This window comes from Aquarana catesbeiana, linkage group LG06 (genome assembly GCF_042186555.1).
Source record: "Aquarana catesbeiana isolate 2022-GZ linkage group LG06, ASM4218655v1, whole genome shotgun sequence".
NCBI lineage: Eukaryota > Metazoa > Chordata > Amphibia > Anura > Ranidae > Aquarana > Aquarana catesbeiana.
Genome location: NC_133329.1, coordinates 394571204 through 394584677, shown reverse-complemented (window position 1 = coordinate 394584677; position 13474 = coordinate 394571204). Strand labels below are relative to the sequence as shown.

The following is a 13474-nucleotide window of genomic DNA, read 5'->3' as shown; positions in this document are numbered from 1 at the left end:
GCAGGGTATTGCAGCAGGGCATTGCAGAGTATTGTCAGGGCATTGCAGAGTATTGTCAGGGCATTGCAGAGTATTGGCAGGGTATTGCAGCAGGGCATTGCAGAGTATTGGCAGGGCATTGCAGAGTATTGGCAGGGCATTGCAGCGTATTGGCACTGCTGCCATCCGATCTCTCCCCTCCGCTGTACAGATCAGTACACAGAGGAGAGAGAGGAACTAGCGTCATGACACGACGCGGGTTTGTTACAAGTGATCGCTCCGTCATTTGACGGAGCAATCACGTGCTAAACGGCCGCCGGGTGTACCAAGATGGCCGCCGCTCCGGAGCTAGGCCGAAGCTGCGGCCTTTCCTATGGCCGAGGCCACAGAGCGCTCCGCGGATCGCGGGTGTCCCGTACGGATCAACCTCCGCGGATCGGATCACGGATCGATGACGATCCGTTGCACCGCTGGAGACCACCCACTTGAAGCACCAATCCCTGTAATCAATGCTGTTTTGAGTTAAGGTGCATGTGCAGTAACTCAAATGAGGTTGGTGCTGTGATCCCGGGACATGGCCCAGGACACAGCACTGGTGGGACAGAAAGTCAAGATACAGGACTGTCCCAACAAATCTAGGACAGTTGGCATGTATGAAATGTATGATTCGTCCCCGGTGGAGACAGTAGATTATTATTGACAGTAATTTGGTTTGATTGGCTTCTCCATAACAGACATAAGGTGTAACCACTTGGTATGTTTAGACATGTGCAATTCGTTTAGTTCTAAATTAGTTTTTTAACGATATATATATCGTAAATTTGAATATATTCGTAAATTTGAATATTTGAACATTTGGAAATTCAAAATCCAAAAATCTGAAATTTCAAAAATTCGAAAATCCGAAAAAAAGAAGGAAAATTCAAAAGAACGAAAATCCGAAAATTCTAAAATCTGAAATATTAACTAACTTATAATTTAATATTACTAACTATTAAATTATAGGTATTGGAATTTGCTTTCAAATTTGGCTATTGGAGAATGTAACGAATTTGAATTTATCCGAAGTTATGAGATATCCAAAATAACGAATGCCGTATCTAAACGAGTGGAACGTAAAGAATTATTAATAATAATAAACAATAATAATTATAATAAAAATGTTTTATTTATTATTACTATTTTTATTATTTAATCCGTTCCATTTGTTTAGATGCGAAATTCGTAACTTCAGATAAATTCATATTTGTTACGTTGACTAACAGCCAAATTTGACAGGAAATTCAAATACCTATCATTTAATAGTTCGTCACTTATTATTAGTTAGTATTTATAATTTTCGGTTTTTGGTTCTTTCGAACTTTCTAATTTTCTTTCTTATTTTCAGATTTTCGAATTTTTGAATTTACGGATTTTTCGGATTTTCTAATTTACTAACTTTCTAATTTACGAGTTTCGACCCGAAAAACAAAAAAAAAAACCTTACAAATTTTTCAGCAGTGCACATGTCTAGTTATGTCCACTTTACAGATTGGACCCGCCAGACTCCACCTCTAAATATGCAGAGACCACCCACTCACAGCACTAATCCCTGTAGTTAATGTCCTTTTGAGTTACTGTGCATGTGCAGTAGCCCAAATAAGGTTGATGCTGTGATCCCGGGACATGGCCCAGGACACAGCATTGGTGGGAATGATGGTCAAGATGCGGGACTGTCCCGGCAAATCCAGGACAGTTGGCACTTATGAAGTTTATTACTCTATGATGTCAGTCCTGCATTATTATTACCAGTAATACGGTTTGAATGGCTCCTTTATAACAGACTTGGGGAATTCAGCAGTTCTGGGTAACCACCTGGCTGTCATGGAAGAAGAAATAGGACTGTAAGTCCCAGGGTGCCTGTGATTTTGTAGTGCCGTCATAGCTAAGGAAGTCTAGGCTGCCTGATGTGATGTATGATTTAAAAAGTTTAAGTTTACATGGAAATAAAATGAGATTACGTTGTGTACTGTTAGATTAATACCTCGTCTTTGCCTTCCAGCTGCTCACAACTCCACCTCTTCTAAGAAGCCTCGAAGCAGAAGCATCTTCCACTCCCTATTCTGCTGCCTGTGTCAGGACGATGCAGATCCCCTTCCTGTGAATAACAATGCTCCCCTCCTGGTGGAGGAAAATGGATCGGTCCCCAAGGTAAGCCAAGATCTAGCAAAACAATCCTTGAATGCCTGAAGGCAGGGACAAGTTACCATGACATGACCATGCTTTTGAATATCTGTGAATAGGGCTGCTGATAAGGGGGTAGCACCCAAGCCCCATAAGTTCAACTGGGGTGGGGGGGCCAGAGCAGCAGGAGTGGGCGCAATTACTGGAACCAATTCCCCTGTGGCCCTCCCTGTGTTTACAATGCTTCAGTCTGTGAATGAACAGGGAGCCTCTGTACAGAGTACTTCCTGTTCATTCACTCTGCAGCTGAGGCTGCAAAGAAAGGATTGAGGAATCTGTGTCCTCAATCTCTTTATCAAAAGTGAGACGTTGGGTGTCTGTTTAGATATCTCACCAACCCCCACAAGGCTGTTAAAATAAATGTGTAAAAAAACCCAAAACGTAATATACACATAATCCAACTTGCTCAATAATGCTAGGGGCCCCAGTAATAAGGGTTTAAAGTAATTGTGTATATTTGAAGTTTTGTTGTGAGGAGTAAAGTGCCAACCTCTTTCCGACCGGGCCATAGACAAATGACGTCTTCGTCGGCAAGTGGAATACCAGGGTTATGGCTGCAGCAATATGCCATAGCCCCAGTATTGTTTTTTTCAGCCGACAAGCCACCAGCTCTGCTGATCCCCCACTCAGTAGCCACCTTCAGCTTTGCTGATCCCCCACTCAGTAGCAACCTCCAGCTCTGCTGAACCCCCACTCAGTAGTAACCTCTAGCTATGTTGATCCCTTGCTCAGTAGTAACCCCCAGCTCTGCTGATCCCCTGCTCAGTAGTAACCCCCAGCTCTGCTGATCCCCTGCTCAGTAGTAACCTCTAGCTATGTTGATCCCTTGCTCAGTAGTAACCTCCAGCTCTGCTGATCCCCTGCTCAGTAGTAACCTCCATCTCTGCTGATCCCCCACTCAGTAGTAACCTCCATCTCTGCTGATCCCCCACTCAGTAGTAACCTCCAGCTCTGCTGACCCCCCACTCAGTAGTAACCTCCAGCTCTGCAGATCCCCCACTCAGTAGTAACCTCCAGCTCTGCAGATCCCCCACTCAGTAGTAACCTCCATCTCTGCTGACCCCCCACTCAGTAATAACCTCCAGCTCTGCTGATCCCCCACCCAGTAGCAGGCTCCAGCTCTGGTAGTATATCTCATACCTCCAAAACAAAGCAAAGCTAATTCTGAATAAAAGCCCCTCAAATCCTGCAGATGCTGTTAGGGAGCATTATGATAGACTTCTATATATACATTTTATTTAGTGACAGGACCTTTGATTGTCATTCAGAGTGCTTTAAAAAAGTGTGTCCAGTGCCACATTTTGAAACAAGTGTAAATGAGCCCTTAAAGTGGGGTTCCACCCAAAAAACAAAAATACCTGGAAAAAATCTAAAAAAAAAACAAAAAAAAACATTTGGATATTTTTTTTTTTCACTTACCTCTAAATGCCTGTTGCTAGGTGGTCCCTCGTAGTCTGCCTGTTCCTTTGCCTGGGCTGATGACATCACTTCCCCCTCGGCACAGGAAGGGCTCCGCTCTGCTCCCTCCCTGCTGTCAATCATCTGGGACCCATTACAGGTCCCAGGTGATTGAGCGGCCAATCACGGCGCGCGGCGCCGCTCGTGCATGCGCAGTGGGTGCCAGGCTGTGAAGCCACAGCCCGGCGCCGACGAGCGGAGGGGAGGGACGAGCGGGGCTTCGATCCCCCGCATCGCTGGACCCAGGGACAGGTAAGTGTCCAATTAAAAGTCAGCAGCTGCAGTATTTGTAGCTGCTGACTTTAAATTTTTTTTTTTTTTTTGACGGCCCCCCTGGGTGGAACTCCTCTTTAAAGTCCTCCAAGCAAATATGTATATATGAGACCCTAAGATGGCTCTAAACAGATGGGCCGATTTCAGTTAGGAAAATTAACTTTCAGGATTGAATGAACCAAAAAAAAAAATACAATGTACTGTAATCTGCAATTTGAAGATGGAAGATAATCCACATCTTCACTTGGATTTGCTATTGTCAAATTGTATGATCAGTGGCAGAATTCTGACTGCTGGGATTGATTTCAAAATCCACAATGGATCATGCAAACCAATATATACAGATGCAAAACTTGGCGTCTGCAGGATATCAGATTCCTGAACTTCTCCATATGTCCAATTATCAGATCAGATGACTAATCTCTAATTACAGTTTCACTCCATTATCTGTGTCTTCAGTCCCATGGCTGCCCACACCTGCCCATGGTGTACTCCGTGTTTAGAACCATGCCCAGAGGAAAGTTCGTAAAGAAGGTTCTTTCCTGTTACAAAAATGTAACACATTACAGTTACACTATCCTTATTCCCCAAAAATAATCCATACACATCAATTACTTAATGGCCCTGTCATCTATTTTCCATGAAATTTTTTCTTACTGTGTTTTTCTGCCTCCATGTAACATCCTCCGTCCTCCAATCTTCTCCTTTTTTGTCCCTTACTTCCATTTGTTTTGAACAAGCACACTACAAATCCCATAGTCCATCTCGGGAGTGAGCAAGAGAGAGTGACTACATTCCTACATACAATGAGACGAAGGCAGGGTGACTACATTCCTACATACAATGAGACGAAGGCAGGGTGACTACATTCCTACATACAATGAGACAAAGGCAGGGTGACTACATTCCTACATACAATGAGACGAAGGCAGGGTGACTACATTCCTACATACAATGAGACGAAGGCAGGGTGACTACATTCCTACATACAATGAGACGAAGGCAGGGTGCCTACGTTCCTACATACAGTGGGCAGTTTGACTACGTTCCTACATACAGTGGGCAGGGTGACTTCGTTCCTACATACAGTGGGCAGTTTGACTACGTTCCTACATACAGTGGGCAGGGTGACTTCGTTCCTACATACAGTGGGCAGGGTGACTACGTTCCTACATACAGTGGGCAGGGTAACTACGTTCCTACATACAGTGGGCAGGGTGACTTTGTTCCTACATACAGTGGGCAGGGTGACTTTGTTCCTACATACACTGGGCAGGGTGACTACGTTCCTACATACAGTGGGCAGGGTGACTATGTTCCTACATACAGTGGGCAGGGTGACTACGTTCCTTCATACAGTGGGCAGGGTGACTACGTTCCTTCATACAGTGGGCAGGGTGACTATGTTCCTACATACAGTGGGCAGGGTGACTATGTTCCTACATACAGTGGGCAGGGTGACTATGTTCCTTCATACAGTGGGCAGGGTGACTACGTTCCTACATACAGTGGGCAGGGTGACTATGTTCCTACATACAGTGGGCAGGGTGACTACGTTCCTTCATACAGTGGGCAGGGTGACTACGTTCCTACATACAGTGGGCAGTGTGACTACGTTCCTACATACAGTGGGCAGGGTGACTACGTTCCTACATACAGTGGGCAGTGTGACTACGTTCCTACATACAGTGGGCAGGGTGACTACGTTCCTACATACAGTGGGCAGGGTGACTTCGTTCCTACATACAGTGGGCAGGGTGACTATGTTCCTTCATACAGTGGGCAGGGTGACTACGTTCCTTCATACAGTGGGCAGGGTGACTACGTTCCTACATACAGTGGGCAGGGTGACTACGTTCCTACATACAGTGGGCAGGGTGACTACGTTCCTACATACAGTGGGCAGGGTGACTACGTTCCTACATACAGTGGGCAGGGTAACTACGTTCCTACATACAGTGGGCAGGGTGACTTTGTTCCTACATACAGTGGGCAGGGTGACTTTGTTCCTACATACAGTGGGCAGGGTGACTTTGTTCCTACATACACTGGGCAGGGTGACTACGTTCCTACATACAGTGGGCAGGGTGACTACGTTCCTTCATACAGTGGGCAGGGTGACTACGTTCCTTCATACAGTGGGCAGGGTGACTATGTTCCTACATACAGTGGGCAGGGTGACTATGTTCCTACATACAGTGGGCAGGGTGACTATGTTCCTTCATACAGTGGGCAGGGTGACTACGTTCCTACATACAGTGGGCAGGGTGACTATGTTCCTACATACAGTGGGCAGTGTGACTACGTTCCTACATACAGTGGGCAGGGTGACTACGTTCCTACATACAGTGGGCAGGGTGACTTCGTTCCTACATACAGTGGGCAGGGTGACTATGTTCCTTCATACAGTGGGCAGGGTGACTACGTTCCTTCATACAGTGGGCAGGGTAACTACGTTCCTACATACAGTGGGCAGGGTGACTACGTTCCTACATACAGTGGGCAGGGTGACTACGTTCCTACATACAGTGGGCAGGGTGACTACGTTCCTTCATACAGTGGGCAGGGTGACTACGTTCCTACATACAGTGGGCAGGGTGACTACGTTCCTACATACAGTGGGCAGGGTGACTACGTTCCTCCATACAGTGGGCAGGGTGACTACGTTCCTACATACACTTGGCAGGGTGACTTCGTTCCTACATACAGTGGGCAGGGTGACTATGTTCCTACATACAGTAGGCAGGGTGACTACGTTCCTACATACAGTGGGCAGGGTGACTTCGTTCCTACATACAGTGGGCAGGGTGACTACGTTCCTACATACAGTGGGCAGGGTGACTTTGTTCCTACATACACTGGGCAGGGTGACTTCGTTCCTACATACAGTGGGCAGGGTGACTACATTCCTACATACAGTGGGCAGGGTGACTATGTTCCTACATACAGTGGGCAGGGTGACTACGTTCCTTCATACAGTGGGCAGGGTGACTACGTTCCTTCATACAGTGGGCAGGGTGACTATGTTCCTACATACAGTGGGCAGGGCGACTATGTTCCTACATACAGTGGGCAGGGTGACTACGTTCCTTCATACAGTGGGCAGGGTGACTACGTTCCTACATACAGTGGGCAGTGTGACTACGTTCCTACATACAGTGGGCAGGGTGACTACGTTCCTACATACAGTGGGCAGGGTGACTTCGTTCCTACATACAGTGGGCAGGGTGACTATGTTCCTTCATACAGTGGGCAGGGTGACTACGTTCCTTCATACAGTGGGCAGGGTGACTACGTTCCTACATACAGTGGGCAGGGTGACTACGTTCCTACATACAGTGGGCAGGGTGACTACGTTCCTTCATACAGTGGGACTAAGGCAGGGTGACCATGTTCCTACATACAGTGCATCTGGAAAGTATTCACTTCACTTTTTCCACATTTTGTTATGTTACAACCTTATTCCAAAATGGATTAAATTCTATATTTTCCACAAAATTCTACAAACAATGCCCCATAATGACAACATGAAAGAAGTTTGTTTAAAATCTTTGCAAATTTATTAAAAAATAAAAATCCCATGTACATAAGTATCACAGCCTTTGCTCAATACTTTGGTGAAGCACCTTTGACACCAATTACAGCCTCAAGTCTTTTTGAGTATGATGCTACAAGCTTGGCACACCTATTTTTGGGCAGTTTATCTCTCTCTTCTTTGCAGGACCTCTCAGGCTTCATCGGGTTGGATGGGGTACGTCGGTGCACAGCCATTTTCAGATCTCTGTTCAATCGGGTTCAAGTCTGGGCTCTGGCTGGGCCACTCAAGTACATTTACAGAGTTGCCCCGTAGCCACTCCTTTGTTATCTTGGCTGTGTGCTTAGGCTAATTGTCCTGTTGGAAGATAAACTTTCGCCCCAGTCTGAGGTCCAGAGCGCTGTGGAGCAGGTTTTTCATCAAGGATGTCTCTGTACATTGCTACATTCATCTTTCCCTCGATCCTGACTAGTCTCCTTGATCCTGCCGCTGAAAAACATCCCCACAGCATGATGCTGCCACCACCCTGCTTCACTGTAGGGATGGTATTGGCCAGGTGATGAGCGGTGCCTGCTTTCCTCCAGACATAATGCTTGCCATTCAGTTCAATCTTTGTTTCTTCAGACCAGAGAATTTTGTTTCTCATGGTCAGAGTCCTTCAGGTGCCTTTTGGCCAACTCCAGGTGGGCTGTTATGTGCCTTTTACTGAGGAGTGGCTTCCGTCTGGCCACTCTACCATACAGGCCTGATTGGTGAAGTGCTGGAGAGAAGGTTGTTCTTCTGGAAGGTTCTCCTCTCTCCACAGAGAAATGCTGGAGCTCTGTCAGAGTGACCATCTGACACTTGGTCACCTCCCTCACTAAGGCTCTTCTCCGCCGATCGCTCAGTTTGGCCGGGCGGCCCGCTCTAGGAAGAGTCCTGGTGGTTCCAAACTTCTTCCATTTACGGATGATGGAGGCCACTGTGCTAATTGGGACCTTCAATGCTGCAGATGTTTTTCCGTACCCTTCCCCAGATCTGGACCTGCATACAATCTTGTCTTGGAGGTCTACAGACAATTCCTTGGACTTAATGGCTTGGTTTGTGCTCTGACATGCACTGCTACCTGTGGGACCTTATATAGACAGGTGTGTGCCTTTCCAAATCATGTCCAGTCAACGGAATTTACCACAGATGGACTCCAATCAAGTTGAAGAAACATCTCAAGGATGGTCATTGGAAACAGGAGGTACCTGAGCTCAATTTTGAGTGTCATGGCAAAGGCTGTGATACTTATGTACATGGGATTTTTTTGTTTTTTATTTTTAACAAATTTGCAAAGATTTCAAACAAACTTCTTTCATGTTGTCATTATGGGGTATTGTTTGTAGAATTTTGAGGAAAATAATGAATTAATTCATGTTGAAAAAAGGCTGTAACATAACAAAATGTGGAAGAAGTAAAGCACTGTGAATACTTTCTGGATGCACTGTACAGTGGGGCTAAGGCGTGGTGGCTATGTTTCTACATACAGTGAGAATGAATGTAGCCGCCTTCTAACAGGAAGTCAGAACACAGCAGCAAAAAAAAAAGAATTTGGAGAAGGCTGAGAGCAAAAAAAGGGACTTTTCTGAGTTAAGAATACATACAGTACTTAAATAGAATTTATTTTAAAAACAGAGTTTGGTGTTACTTTAAATATAGTGGCTGCATTAGTTTTCTTTTTTCCTTTATTTTCCCTGGCGATCCTGCCAGTAACACACTTCCTGTCTTAGGGTGTCTCCATTCTGGATGGAGGAGCAGTGGTGTCACCCTTGGACAGCAGCATTCACAATTTGGGGGAGGATAGAGTCAGATGAGCAGATAGGTGGACGTGACTAACAAATTTAAAAGTAAACTCCAGCTCACACTTTATAAGCAGTTACAGCGACAGTTATAATAAATGCTTTACAGAAATGGATAAAAGTTGACTGTTGTAAGCACCCCTGTCAGTCTGAAATGGTTTGTCTCAACCTTCTAACTGATACATTGTCTGGACAGCTTGGTCTGTTAAAGGAAGTTGAACAATAACAGACTTAACTGGCAAGATCACCAGGTGCAGCCATCACATCTAAGGATAGGTAAACTGCAACATATTCCATTTTTGTTTTTGAGTTTAATGCCGCTTTAGAAAGCTGCAGAGTTTTTACAGAGCGATGGAAGATTTCCTCAACTGATTCTAGAGATCTTCATCTCAATGATGGAGCTCCTCCCACAGTTCCCAGTTATACAGTATATCACAAAAGTAAGTACACCCCTCACATTTTTGTAAATATTTTCTTCTATCTTTTCATGTGATGACACTTTGCTACAATGTAAAGTAGTGAGTGTACAGCTTGTATAACAGTGTAAATTTGCTGTCCCCTCAAAATAACTCAACACACAGCCATTAATGTCTAAACCGCTGGCAACAAAAGTGAGTACACCTCTAGGTGAAAATGTCCAAATTGGACCCAAAGTGTCAATATTTTGTGTGGCCACCATTATTTTCCAGCACTGCCTTAACCCTCTTGGGCATGGAGATCACCAGAGCTTCACAGGTTGCCACTGGAGTCCTCTTCCACTCCTCCATGATGACATCACAGAGCTGGTGGATGTTAGAGACCTTGCGCTCCTCCACCTTCCCTTTGAAGATGTCCCACAGATGATCAATATGGTTTAGGTCTGGAGTCATGCTTGGCCAGTCCATCACCTTTACCCTCAGCTTCTTTAGCAAGGCAGTGGTCATCTTGGAGGTGTGTTTGGGGTCGTTATGTTGGAATACTGCCCTGCAGCCCAGTCTCTGAAGGGAGGGGATCATGTTCTGCTTCAGTATGTCACAGTACATGTTGGCATTCATGGTTCCCTCAATGAACTGTAGCTCCCCAGTGCCGGCAGCACTCATGCAGCCCCAGACCACGACACTCCCACCACCATGCTTGACTGTAGACAAGACACACTTGTCTTTGTACTCCTCACCTGGTTGCCCCCACACACGCTTGTCACCGTCTGAACCAAATAAGTTTATCTTGGTCTCATCAGACCACAGGACATGGTTCCAGTAATCCATGTCCTTAGTCTGCTTGTCTTCAGCAAACTGTTTGCAGGCTTACTTGTGCATCATCTTTAGAAGAGGCTTCCTTCTGGGATGACAGCCATGCAGACCAATTTGATGCAGTGTGCGGCATATGGTCTGAGCACTGACAGGCTGACCCCCCACCCCTTCAATCTCTGCAGCAATGCTGGCAGCACTCATACGTCTATTTCCCCAAGACAACCTCTGGATATGACGCTGAGCATGTGACCTCAACTTCTTTAGTCGACCATGGCGAGGCCTGTTCTGAGTGGAACCTGTCCTGGTAAATCTCTGTATGGTCTTGGCCACCGTGCTGCAGCTCAGTTTCAGGGTCTTGGCAATCTTCTTATAGCCTAGGCCTTCTTTATGTAGAGCAACAATTCTTTTTTTTCAGATCCTCAGAGAGTTCTTTGCCATGAGGTTCCATGTTGAACTGCCAGTGACCAGTATAAGAGACTGAGAGCGATAACACCAAATTTAACACACCTACTCCCCATTCACACCAGAGACCTTGTAACACTAACAAGTCACATGACACCGGGGAGGGAAAATGGCTAATTGGGCCCAATGTGGACATTTTCACTTAGGGGTGTACTCACTTTTGTTGCCAGCGGTTTAGACATTAATGGCTGTGTGTTGAGTTATTTTGAGGGGACAGCAAATTTACACTGTTATACAAGCTGTACACTCACTACTTTACATTGTAGCAAAGTGTCATTTCTTCAGTGTTGTCACATGAAAAGAGAGAATAAAAATAAAATATTTACAGAAATGTGAGGGGTGTACTCACTTTTGTGAGATACTGTAACTGGCAAGGCTCACATTGGCTGCAGTGCTCACAGTCCCTCAAATCTTTCTACCAAACTTCCACATTCCAGGGATTGGGATTTTTCTCCCAGATTGCCACTCCTGTCCATAACTCCGTCACCAGTCCTGGCTGAGAAGTTCTTAATTGGAGGTATGTGTGGAGGAGGGGGGGGGGGGGGGGTGATAGTTTGACCTAAAGGCACCAAGTTAAATGACATTTGGTTGGAGTATCCTCTTGAAAGCAAGAAATGAGGGAAGCGGTAATGAAATCCATGTTGCAGCAGTAATTAATTTCTAGGGCTGCAAAGGTATTTTGCAACAGTGTAATTAAGTGTATGTGCTCACATGCTACTAGCACCATCTAGTGGACAATATAGAGTACTGCTCTAGTGTTCTTGTTTTTTTGCTAGGGTAACTTCGCTTTGATAGGGGAATGTTGTAATGTTCTAATGTTGTAAAGCGCTGCGTAAACTGTCGGCGATATATCAATCCTGTACAATAATAAAAAATAATAATAATATACAATTGTGACACATGTCATATTTAAATTGAAAGCCGCTATAATGCTGCTAAAAATGATCTTTCCTTTTAAATCTGCAGCTCTGTCATTTTCTGTAAAATGCAACATGGCGACCTGGAGGCATTCTGTACACAGATGGTATACAGAACACCCCCCCCCCCCCCCCCCGCCACAGAAGATATGTCATTTCCTGCTTGTGTGATTGGCTCACTCATTTTCCCAGAAGTCTGCATGCACTAAGATACGATTCAGATTTTAGGCGTCCCCTGCATTTTTTGTTAAAGCGGAACCTTCAGTCATTTTTTCAACTTTCCATCTATTAAATCTTCTGCCCTTGTTGTTGTTTTACCTTTGAATAGTAAAACATTTTTTTTTTCTGCCAGTAAATACCTTATACAGCCCACTTCCTGTTTCTTGTCTGGTCATTAGCCTAGGCTTATGACATCATGTACAGCTCTCTCTCTCTCACTCTTTTGAGAGTTTGTCAGGAAGGGAGGGGGGATGAGTCATAAGAGGGCCAATGAGAGCTGCAGAGCTGGAGGTGTGCCTCTGTGTGTCGGTGTAAATCCAGGAAGTGAACAGGCAACAGCTTCAGCTGCCCACAGTTAAAATGGCTGCAGCCAGACTCAGTGGAGGGAGAAGCAAGTACAGAATCACAGTATATATAAAATAATATGCAAAGTGGTTGGAGGGAAGCTTCAGAATGGCAAAGATGTTTTAATTACAAATTATGTGAGCTGACTGCGGTTCCTCTTTAATTTTTTAGGGCTGTAAAGGTATTTTTGCAACAGTGTAGTTAAAGCGGAGATCCGCCCACCGCTGAAAAAAATTAAAAGCCAGCAGCTACACATACTGCAGCTGCTGACTTTTAATAATCGGACACTTGCTTGTCCTGGAGTCCAGCGATGTCGGCACCGCAGCTGATGTTTCCATCGGCTGGTCGGGTGCATGCCGCCTCCTTTGCGAGTAAGGGAACCAGGCAGTGTAGCCTTATTGCTTCACACCGGGAACCCTATTGCGCATACGCGAGGCTCCGCTTCTCTCTCCTACTGGCCCGGCGGCCGGGGAAAGGAGGAGGGAGGAGGAGGGAGCCCGGGCGGTGACGTCAATATCTGCGGCTGAGGCTTCCGGAAGTGGGAAGAGGATACCTGGAAAAAACAGGTATCCTAACCCCCCCCACCCGAAAGGTGCCAAATGTGGCACCGGAGAAGGGGAGGAGTACAATAAGCAGAAGTGTCTGTGCTCACATGCTACTAGCACCATCTAGTGGACAATATAAAGTACTGCCCTAGTATTCTTTTTTTTTTTTTTCTTTTGCTAGAATTCTTACAGGGTAACTTCACATTTATAGGGAAAAAATAGCAAAAAAAATAAAATAAAATTACACAGTATAAATGATGCGTACACAAGTCATATCGTAATTGAAAGCTGCTATAATGCTGCTAATAATAAACTTTCCAGCTCTGTAATTTTTTGTAAAATGCAACATGGCAACCTGGAGGCGTTCTGTGCACAGATAGTATACAGAACACCCGCAGAAATGTCTTTTCTTGCTTGTGTGATTGGCTCGCTGATTTTCCCATAAGTCTGCACTAAGATACAAGTC

At 45.3% G+C, this 13474-nt stretch overlaps 1 protein-coding gene across 1 annotated transcript in view; it reads left to right on the top strand.

The window, feature by feature from the left end:
* Window positions 1–13474, top strand: part of CTDSP1 (CTD small phosphatase 1) — a 77571-nt gene that overhangs the window by 43005 nt on the left and 21092 nt on the right. The window contains exon 2 of the mRNA XM_073634377.1: window positions 2021–2169. Coding sequence (XP_073490478.1) covers window positions 2021–2169 — 149 coding nt within the window. The remainder of the gene's footprint in view (window positions 1–2020; window positions 2170–13474) is intronic.